Below are 11,500 nucleotides of genomic sequence, written 5' to 3'. Positions count from 1 at the left end.
TTAGCCGTGGGAGTCTGTGATCATACCCTGAGAGCCCTCACAGACCGTGTTGGGACCAGACGTATTTATAGAGCAAATCCTTTAGAACATGGTGTTTCAGGAAGTGCAAGAATAACAGCATCTGACAGAGATCTAAATCTCAAGTGACATTTGCTATTGACTTCTGCAATGCCTTTCAGATGTCTGCCTACTTCTCACCTTGTTCAACACTGCAAGGGTTAGTCTGAAGCATCTCCACATGCTATTGCAGTCCCCATCTGTTTTCTTCCAGTGAGCCAATACGAGGAAGAAGAAAGATGATAAATGTTACTTTTTGTTGTGGTAGTAGTTTTCATTCCACTATTAAAAAAAAAAAATCATGCTTGTTTAGCATAATTATTGCAACAAAATACTTTAAAGTGCTATTTGGGTTACTGTAGAACTGCACCTGCTAAATGACTCAGCTATCATTGTATTTGGAAACTTCCATTTTCCTTGGATGTGGGGCATGATTCTGAATCTTTGTTTTGTGGCAGGTTTTATTAAATAATTGGTAGAAAACTAATTTGCTCATGAAAATATAACCAAACAAATTAAACCTGTTGGTAAAATACATTTTGGACTCAACCCTGTAATGAACCAAAGGTTCTGCAAAGCAAAGGGACTGTACACAGGTCAGGCTCTGCAAGACAGCAGCCATAGTCCAGACAGCAGCACAAGTTCCCACACACTTAGCACCTGGAATGTCAAAAACAAGCTCTTTTCCAGTGCTCAGAGGTCTTTGGATTTATAACGGTACTATTGATATTCTACTGCAGAAGCCTTTTATGTGTGCTTTATTAAAATCTGATTTCTCTAAATCTGTAGGAAAAAAACCCATTCATACAGAGCAGGCCTGTCCCCGCTGCCCTGGCTTTCTGACAAAGCTATGTTTTATCCCTGCACCTTTGTATCAGCTGCCATGTGCAAGAGCCATCCCATTTTGGGGAGACTGGAACTGTGTTTAGGGCTGGGCCATGCAATTGCATCACCTTCTCCAAGGTGCATTGGCTTGGATCTAGAAATAATTTTTTTCAAGCAATATTACACTTGTGAAACCCAGAATGCTGAGCACAAGTGGGATGTAGTGCAAGAAGGACTGATCTGATGTGATTTGTGTTTTATTTTTCCCCAGACCTCACTGACTTCCTCCCTAATAAACAGCGCACATCTTTGAAGGAAGGTTGCATAGGAAAACGCCCTACTAAACAGGCTCTGGGCATGTGATTTTTTTGGTATGACAACATCTGTACAGTCCTAAGTAAAAAAACACAGTAAATTCAGCTGCTTAATACACCTATTACATTCCCTTAAAGTAGGATAAGTGTCTAACTTCTGCAGTATTAGCGTTGTTATTCGTGCCATATAAATAGCAAAATAAAAATATGAGCAATTCAGAGGTTCTCATCAACACTAGAGTGGAAATTCATCCACATACTTATGTCTGCAATAAGCACTAAGACATCCCTGCCTGACAGGGAGGTTGGACTAGATGATCTTCAGAGGTTGCTTCCAGCCCAAACCGTGACGTAACTCTGTGAAAATCTTCACAACAGGCCTACAGTCTCCAGTTGTAGTGTGTGGGCACTGCAGGGAGCTCATCCATATGGAACACACCCACACAAAGACACATCTAATCACAGCACAACCAGATCTCTGGGCCAGCTGAAGAAGCCAGGCAACCCAGATGTTTGCAGTGGCAGGGTGGCTTTTACTCCTAGACAGTTAACTGAAATTAAGTTTAGAGAGATACAGGATGAAACTGGTCACAAAAAGCCTCTTCAACATCAAACTCCTCAGGTTAAATCTCTCACCTTTAGCAGCAAGCTTAACAGACACTTGCCTCATTGTCACACACTCACCTCTATTTTCACTCTCCAGCTTTAATAATGTCATTTTTGTATCTTTCTGCTCATACCTGAAAACTGATGAAAGTTAATCCAGAAGTTTTCCATTCACAATTATGCTTTAATACTATTCACTCTTTTAGCTAGCTTGGCAAAGGGAAGCCTTCAAATCATGTTAGTTTGTAGTATGATAGCTACCCCCTTTTCCAGAATAATTGAGTAGCACCCCAGGGTTTCATTCCCTACCAGTGCCTTGCAGTTTTTGTCTGTACCCTGAGCCTGTAGAAACTGCTGGTGCAGCAGCATCATTGTGAGCTTTTCACTTAAAATCAAAAGCAGATTTACAAATTGACAGTCCTGGACCGTTTCGACAGGACAGAAAAATTCCCCTCCACCTCTGCATACAGCAAAACAAAACAAGTAGAGACAAGAGACAGTCATACCAAAACAGGCAACCATTCCATGTTAAAATTAACATGGGCACATGTGAGCTTTTCCAGTGGAAAGAGGGGAAAGGTTTCCTGACTCATGGCACTAAATCCTTCCCCAGCAGAAGCCTGAAGTTAATAAAAACAAAAAAAGTTCAGAGGGAGAACATATACACAACTTTTTATATTTAATTGCTTTCAAGATGTTCCCAAAAATCCGAGAGTACTCATTCCATGTAAGTCTATGCTCAGAACAGGTAATGATTGCACTCTGCATCTGAATTGTGTTTCCACATAACATGGTTGAGTTTAAGAAAACATTTGCTCCAGCTGAAGGCCTGCCTCTGTGCATGGCTAGTAGATCTTTGGCAGAAACACCATGCACCATGATCAGAATTAAATAAGTAAAAAAAAGTTAAGTCCTTTACCACAACTGAACTGTACTTTCAACTAAACCAATTAAATGTTATCAAGATATTGGGATTACAGTAATGGAGACAACCAGTACATAAAACAGTATACATTTATTTAGCACAAGAAGTTCCATTTTCAAACAGAATTGCATTTTTTCTACTTCTTGATGGCACTTTGCTTTTCAAAAAAGTCAAGAACCATCATGACTAAGAGAAAGGCATACTATTCATTTGACAGAATGACAGTTTTATCCTTCAACTGTAGGCCTGAGAGCAGCTTATGAACTGTAAGGCAAATTAAGAATTCCTTCTCAAGTGAGTAATCTCTATTCAGTTTCATTAACTCAAGTGGAACATTCACAAGAAAAGTGTTACACGACGAGGATATGATATGTGCCTGTGGTGTCCCCTATGGCTACAGACAACATAATAGGCAGGGGTGGGGTTATAGTCTCAGACAGAAAAAGACAGAATACTGAAAGAGTTACAGTAAGTTGCCAGAAACACTTACTGACAGAGAAAAAAATCCAACCATTATGTATGCAATCACATGACATAGTTAAGCACAATTCCCATTTCACAGAAAACAGGTAAGTTGCCATATAATGCTCAGGACTAGGACATCTACAGACTTCAAAGCCTGCAACTTTCGTTTACAGACAAGTTGATATTATTTGGTAAACAAATGCTGATAGCTCACAACTGACAACACAGAAGTATTACTTGAAATCTGGTTCAATTAACGGAATAACTACAGACACTGGATACAGAAGACCATTCAGATTATACTGGTGGACAGATTTTCCACAGCTTCTCCTTTGCTGAAGTTTCATCACTTTAAGTGACTGACATCAAAGATGTGCTGCTGAAACTAGTTCAGTCTTCCCACCTGTAGTTATCACCTGGATTAGACTGCCAGAGCTTGGTCGATCCTTTCCTGTCATCCAGTTATAAAAGGTTCTGTTTTAAAATAAATGGATAAAACAGGGTGAGAAAGAACAAAAAAGTAACAACTACTATCAGGTATATTGACAGGAAGAATAAAATACAAGCCTATTACTTTTCCTTCTGCTCTCTCTGGTGTTCTCTGTGTGATGTGATCACTGGATTCAAACTCTCAGAACTGGACAGAGGGTCCAAAGAAATTCAAGGGGCTTTAGACCACACAGGATTTCCAAAACATCTCAAAGGAAAAGGCCAGGAGCTCAAATTGTCAGGGTGGCTAGGTTTTTTCCCAATTAAAAAAATAATTTGGAAAAGGGAAGGAGGGGCTACTTAAGTTGCTCTTATAGCATATATATAAAAGAAATAAAGTTTTATGGCTAGGATAGAGTTGCTAAACCCATTACTCTGACAACAGGCCATTATAACATCTCAACATTTAACTGTGAAAGTGGTCTCAGTGGGAGGAAAAAAAGCTGTAAGACATCCAAAATAGTGCTGAGTAAGATGGATACATTCTAGGTAGCAGACCAGAACACTCCTTATCAAAACACAATATAAACTCCTTCCTCAAAATAGAATAGAGAAAGTGAAGGATATTTTACAGGTCCTTCAGCCCTTCCAATGGTGCAGACATAGCAATTGCCATATTGGAACAACCCACTATCCAACAAGAGCTTCCAGGGCACAAAACGCAAGTGCCATATTGGAAAGAATTTCCTGCATCCTTCCCAAGATGCAGATGTTGCCAACAGATGCTGATGCTGCACAGGCAGTGAGATTTTCAGTTTTCAAAGCTGGGGTTAAATTTTAGGAAATTAGAAACAAAACAAAACAATCAACTGAATTCTCCTATAAGGATAAATTACTCAGAAGTTAAACTTAAAAAATGAATTTGCAAATCTGCAACATCTGGCTACCCCGTCTCTGGAGCACAATAAATTAAGGCTCTTTTTCTGAACATTTTCAGGCCAGCTAAATTCAGTTGATGGGGCCTGTTTTAAAGAGCCTCGTCAGACAACTGCAGAGGCTTCAACTAAACAGCTGCAACTGCAAATTTCCATCTCTGGCATCCACCTTAAAAAAATTCACAAAAAAGGAAATCTGATGTCAGAACTAAACTACTCAGCAATAGGTAAACTCAATTTCACTGTCAGTTCTAAAAGATTTTTAAAACATGTAAAAATTCACCCTCAGCAGAAACTCTGATACTCCCCATCCCATTGCAGAATGCAATACTCATGCTGCACCTTCTGAGGAATGAGAACAGTAAGGCAGATAATCTCAGCCGGCCGTTACATAAGATACAGCTGCAGCTTCAGCATTTTGCAACATCATTCAGGACAAGTTTTTGTGGATAATACTAAATTTTTTTAAACAAGAGCAGGATTGTTGCCAGTTGAGAGAACTGAACTAACATGCCATAAACTGGGCAGTAAAGAGTGTTTAAAAGAAAAAGAAACCCACCCAAGTTTACATGCCTATTTGCAGTTTATCTTTAAGCCAGGTGTCTCCTGCACCTGCTGTCTGCAATTTAATTTGTCTACAGGCTTTAGTAAATTCTCTGGCTTCCAACTGCTTAAGGCTATCTTCCTTGCTGAAATAACTCATGTATACTGAAGTTGATGGCGTTAGGCTAATTTTCTCCAGTTAGGAAACCTGTGCAATTAAACCCAATGTGATTTAGAAAGATAAACAATAAGATGATGGAGGAAAAAAATCCACCCAAATCCAAGACACCTATTTAAAAAGAACAGGCACTGAGATGCAGCAGCAAGAGGGACAGTGAGGAACTGCTTAGTTATCCCACAGATACTCACTCTGCAATGAATTCTAAGGGTGTCCAGGAGCTGATATCTGCATCAGGCATTGCTTTCCTGTTTGCTGGCGTATCTAAGGTAACCCTATGATTAAAAAAGATAAGCAAGCCTTTTATTTATATATCATGTTTCTGATGAGCACCACCTGCTTCAATTCACTGCTGTAACATGCTTGACTTTTACACCATGTGGTATGGATTTCCCTTGCATCCTCCCCGTGTGTTAACAGAACGTAGTCATTAGTTTCAATGTATATCCGAGGCTCCAACTTAGAACCCCAAGCTTCTGGGCTCACCGACGAACTGTCCATTGGGGCCAACACTTAGCTTGCAGCTCCCTTCCCACCTCTCTCATCCAGACAGGGAATGGCAGCAATAAGCTTCATGTACTGCACAGCACATATGCACTACATCCATGCTTTCGAGAGACTACATGCACAAACATAGGAAGTTTTAACTTTGACAATACATATTTACGCTACATACAATGACATGAAAGGGTTAACTTTGCAGAACTCCCTCACTGAGATACTGTTGACAATCCAAGGTATATTTACCCTCTCAAAAATTCACTTAAGAACAGAGTTTTGCATGAGAACTACACAAGAGCAGCATGTACAAGAATCCAGTGATCTTGGTGTCTGCCTGCCTGTAAAGCTCTGTAGAAGGTGGTGTCAATCATCCAAACACATTTAATGCCATTCTTGTCTGACCTGAAGAAGTGTGTGTGAGGAAATCAAAAGAAGGGAGAATTCAGGTAGTGTACCAAATCCCTGTACAAAACTCTCTGGTCTTAAACTTTGGGTCCTGAACTAGATACGGACCTGGCAAGAAAAATACTTTTAATTTTTGCAGCAGAATTGATAAAATTAAACATAGTGAAGACCTACTAGGCCATCCACTTTTTACTAGCTTTCCTGATGCAAATGAAAGCAGGACAATACTAGCTAAACTTTCTTGGTCTAATTTTACCAATCAAGCATAGTTATGCAGCACCTTATGAAGAAGCATCTTTAATCAAATGAAAACCTTTGAAGTAATCCTTTGCCTTACTATTATCACACAGCTAAGTCTAAAACTGTGCTGAACAGTTCATCTCATTTTTACAGTTCTGTCTATACTGAAATAAAGAAATCAGACAATGCATGGCTACAGTTAAACTGGTTAAAAGTAAATCAAATTTTAATCCTAACATCCACTACTGTTTTGCAAAGGCAAAGAAAAGAATGTAATCATATTTAGGGTGACTTGTGTAACACTTTGTTCATCCAGTCAAGATGCCCCCTTTCTCTGTGAGTAGTCTGAGAGGCTGGGTGCTGTGAATAGGACACTGCAAGCATATCTGTGTGGCTGTAGGTTACAGCAGTAACTAAATAAAACAACACAGGCAGAGACAGCTAAGCAACCACTTACGGTAAAATGGCAACTGCAGCAGAACCAGATGGCAGGCCACTGCTGGCACCAGCCAAACTCTGACAAAGCTGGTGCACTGCTCCTTTGGCCATGCCATAGGCAATCATCCCTGAAAATCAAAAACCGGCAAATTAGAGCACAATCAGAACAGCTCTCAATATCAGCAGTAACATGACAGAAACTAAAGACTGTTTGATGAATAGTAAGACCACTTACCACAGCCAGAAGAGAATCACACTTTTAAAATACATTAAAACAAAAAACTGATAATAATAAGAGGGCTTTAGTAGACATCCAGGAACTATCACAGAACTCAGTTAACTTAGCACTACAGAAATAAGCAGCTTACCAAGTCAAGCATGTTCAGTCAGTGTATCCAAATGCATCCTGAAGGATGTGACCTACAGGGCTAAGCTCACAAATTTAACAGAGTAAGTCTGAAGATGCTCATAGATTTTAATAAGGCACTCTTCTATTAATTTTAATCATATAACTAAGGTATTCGTGAGTTTGGACCTGAACAGATACAGATCACTTCCCTTTCAGATCTGGAATTCACTTTGTCAGCACCCCAGGTCTGACAGCCCCTGTAGAGAAAGCTACAAAAAAACCCAACCCTCATGGTAGAAAATTAATAAATAATGTGCAGGGAAAGCAAACTTCTTCCTAAAAACTGTTGTTTTCTAGGCAGACAACATTTAGCAGTGTCAAAGCAGCAGGAACCAGAGCATAAAGCACACTGCTCAGGTACAAGATCTGGACAATCAGGGTGCTAGAGGTCTCAGATGTCTCAAGGCATGCATCTGTCAAGAAGTCCGGACACAGATTAAGCAGCTAAGAAAACATGAATGTGTTTTGTCTACTATAACTGAATGTCTTTCTTCCTACCCATCTATACAGCTACCCCACCCCTTTCCAACATTCCTGAAGACATATTTTGAATATAATAGAAATACATATTGTATCACACCCACTTTTATTAGGAGCAATAATGGACAGCACTAGCTAACTTATTTTATTGTTATGATAAGAACATTCATGTGTCTCATATTCCTCTCTCATCTTGCCTAAACTAAACATTCTAAATCTTCTTAGAAACCTTTTCATGCCTGATACATTTCTCACACTGTTTCTGTCACTGTTCATGTAATTTTCAGTGTTCTTCAGTTTGCATTATGCGAGGCAACATTTTCTCATAGGAAAAGAAGAATCTCATTAAGAGCAAACAAGAGAAAGATTACTTCTTCCAGAACAGCCTAAGTTGCATGTGTTTGCCCAAAGCACTGCTGTGACTTTCAGAACAATTCAGACTAGCTGAAACTAGCTAGTTCAAAACAGGAAGGCACATCGCTTTGATTCCTGTGTTGTGGTCCCTATCTCCCAAAACCACCCAAACAAAAACCATGAAAGTTTGCCAGAATTCACTTTTTTTTCATTTGTATATAGTTAGTCAGCAGTTCACTGTAAATTATTTATCTGCTTATTCTCACAAAATAAACCTTTTATCTTTGACTATAGCAGATGCCACTATAAACACAGAAGATTAATCATTAACTAGAAAATATATAGAATATTTTTGCCTGAAGAGTGTTAGGCAAAGCTTTCAAGAATATTCATAAATTGTATATGTTTTAAGATCTTAGTATCTGTGTCTTAAAAATGTCATTGAAATGACACTAATAAAGCTTGGGAAATAGAAGTATTTGTCTCCAACTTTCCTCTTGATGCCTGTGGGCTTGTGTGTTGGTGCCTTTTTTTTTTTTAATTTTAAATTGCTCCCAGATTTCTTCCTCCATGCAGACCAACATGGTTGAGGAGCAAGATTAAAAATCCAATAAAGCTCCTATTAAATAGCTAGCGGAGTGCAAAGCCAACAATCAACAAGCTTATCTACATCTGAAGCAAAGGTAGACTAAATCAGAACATGAACAGGGCAAGCACGTTTATCAGAATCAGCTGCGTCATCACGAACAGAAAGACTGGTCAATTAAGGACTCTGTATTTCAGAACACGAATAGGAAATTTAACTTTGTCTAAACATTGTACTTACATTGCTGTGTGCTTCTAGTCTTCATTATTTTCCAAACTTTTTTCTATACCATATACTAGACGAGTACATTTCGCCAATGTACGTCAAATATTATTTTAACACTGATTCTATGTATTTGCACCACGGCTTCGAGAGATCCAATATTGCTACCTGTAAAATTACACTTTCCTTACACGTTTCAGCAGCAGTGTCCCACTTGTGCTAGACGTCAAGAACTGGGGTGTGAAGCCATTGCTTCACAAACAAGAATGCTCAGATAAACAGCCATCTCTAACTGCTGGTGTCCCTGCAGCTGTCATGCACTGCATTTTACCTGGGGTTCCAGACAAAGCAGCTTGAGCGCCTGTCAGAGTCAAGAGGCCACCTTCTTTCAGATGTTTTGTGGCAAGGTGGCTGGAAATAGTCGATGTCCAAACGCTCTGCTTCCACATTAGATCACAGTTTTTGTATAAAGCTGATTAGGAAGAGAATTAGTGAAATTAGTCAAAAGAAGACAATTAACTCTGATTTCCTCACTGTTACACAGAGTGCAACAGCACTATGAAAACATGCTTTCTACCATTTTTTACTTCCACATTGTAAAATATCATTTATATCTTTTGTATCTCCTTTCTCTTTGAGCCTGTAACATCCAAACCAGAAGGGAGAAGAAAAGGACACATTTTACCAAATTTACTCCAGACAGAAAAGGCTATTTTTCTTCTTGTATCTCTACAGTAGTGGGCAAAGTATAAAATTTCATTCTGAATATTACATGTTTGAAAACCTCTTTTTAAGGGTTTTTTTGAAGGTTTTTTTCTGTAGCATGATTAGGCAGTGCCTTCCAATACTGTATTGCACAGTAACAGCTCAGAGAACTGCAGGAGGCAACTGAAGTTTTATGCATAAAGCAATAACTTAGGAAACAACATCAATATTTCTACCCAGCACTGTCTTTTATAACTTGCCTGACACCGGTAATCTCAGGAAATGTCAGCTCATAGATAATAATGCTGAGCTCCTTCAGAATGCACATCAAAAATTTTTTGAAAAAAATTAGTGCATCAACAAACATTACTGAAGAAACTAAATGCTGTGCAAATTTAACAGACAGCAAAAATTCAGAGAAGCACAAAGAAGCACTGTGACTGAGCTATTTTGTACTTTTATGATTTTGTCCTCTTCTGGACTCAGGAAGAAAGACTTTTAAGGACTTCTCTCAGCTATCCTTCATGTTTTCACCAGCATGGCTGTACCAAAGGCTTACACTTGGCTTTGGCGCTGCCTCCAGCCCATCCTCCAGCTACACACAAGATCGCATCCACCTTTTCTTCACCGAGAAGTTTTCCAACTTCTGCTGTCACCTTCAACACATAGAATAAGAATATACTGAAAACACTGAACTGATAAGGTAAAGAGGTAAACACCAAGAATGCCCTAAAGTTACTTTTTCCTACTTATGTATTTGAGTAACACAAGACAAAGCAATTTAAACAGCTATAGAAAATTAATATTTATGATCTATGAACTCAAAACAACAGTGTTGAAAAATAACTATAGGAGAAACTCAGATGGATGAAAGCCATAGAGCGTGTGATGTCACTGGAAATAAGGGATCATCAGAGCTGAAACTCCTGACCCTTACCTCTATCGTTAAAAATTATTATTGACTTGCTTTTGGCAGGTTCTCTTCCAAGTATGGTATTGTTTAAGATGGGGACGAAACTCCAGGTCTGACTAGGACTACTGGCGTCACTTTTGATGACGGTGCAAGAAAAACAACTAAAGATTAGCCTTCTTATTGGTTCTGTCTAGACCACAACCATCAGTTTGAGCCTGGCTGTTAAATTTGAGCTTGTATACTTTTAGGTATCTACAATTTGTTCTCTTTCAAATGTAAGATCTCGCAGCTGGTAATGAATTTGTTGGCTACAAATTTTCTCTGTCAAAGTAAATAGCAAACAATTCATCTCTCAACAAGAGAAAAAGAGCCAATAGCTTTTGCAAAGACTTATTGAAAATTGTATTGCAAATATTCTATGTTACTCTTTCGAAGCTTTAGGGGTTGTGTAGATATAAAGAAAACATATTGGGTAGATATTCAGTATATCAGTAACAGAAATTGGTTTGAAACGTAAAATGCAAAAACTAAACCCTATCTATTGAGAATACAGCAAAGTATTTTTTTAGGCTGTCTTAGATACTCCCATATTCACTTTTGTGGAAACCAGTGTATTCTCCTAGGATCCCTTGGGGTTTAGGTTCATATGCTTTGAGCATGCCATCTACCTACACACAACACATTTATAAGTCAGGGTATTTGAAAGAAGTGCTGCATTTTAAGATGTCCTTACCCATCTTCATTACAACCCACCTGGTTCAGTCTGTGACTTTTAAAAGTCAAAACAAAAGCAAAGCAAAACTGCCTTATGTGCTGAGCCTCCAATATCCCGGATCAAGCTCTTTCTGTGTATTCAGTTAAAAGGAATTACAAAAAATTAAAAAGAAGCGACGAGCAGAAGCTGAAGGACCTTGAGTTTCACGGTATGGCCGCACGACCGCCACCGACTGCGCTCCTGCTTCCTGCATGG

General features: G+C 38.9%; 1 protein-coding gene across 1 annotated transcript; it reads right to left on the bottom strand.

The window, feature by feature from the left end:
• Positions 1–2,798: 2,798 nt before the first annotated feature.
• On the bottom strand, positions 2,799–11,267 carry QDPR (quinoid dihydropteridine reductase). Its single transcript, XM_017727526.1, has 6 exons — positions 11,264–11,267; positions 10,177–10,362; positions 9,244–9,384; positions 6,881–6,989; positions 5,469–5,552; positions 2,799–3,666 (listed from the first exon to the last, which is right to left on the bottom strand). Exons 1-6 carry the CDS (start codon positions 11,265–11,267, stop codon positions 3,558–3,560), a joined length of 633 nt encoding a protein of 210 aa, XP_017583015.1. The 3' UTR covers positions 2,799–3,557.
• Between the last annotated feature and the right edge of the window lie 233 nt (positions 11,268–11,500).

The sequence above is a fragment of the Corvus brachyrhynchos genome, unplaced genomic scaffold, assembly GCF_000691975.1.
Source record: "Corvus brachyrhynchos isolate BGI_N302 unplaced genomic scaffold, ASM69197v1 scaffold80, whole genome shotgun sequence".
Lineage (NCBI taxonomy): Eukaryota > Metazoa > Chordata > Aves > Passeriformes > Corvidae > Corvus > Corvus brachyrhynchos.
Note: the sequence above shows the minus strand (reverse complement) of the source record. Positions and strands in the feature narration are given on the sequence as shown.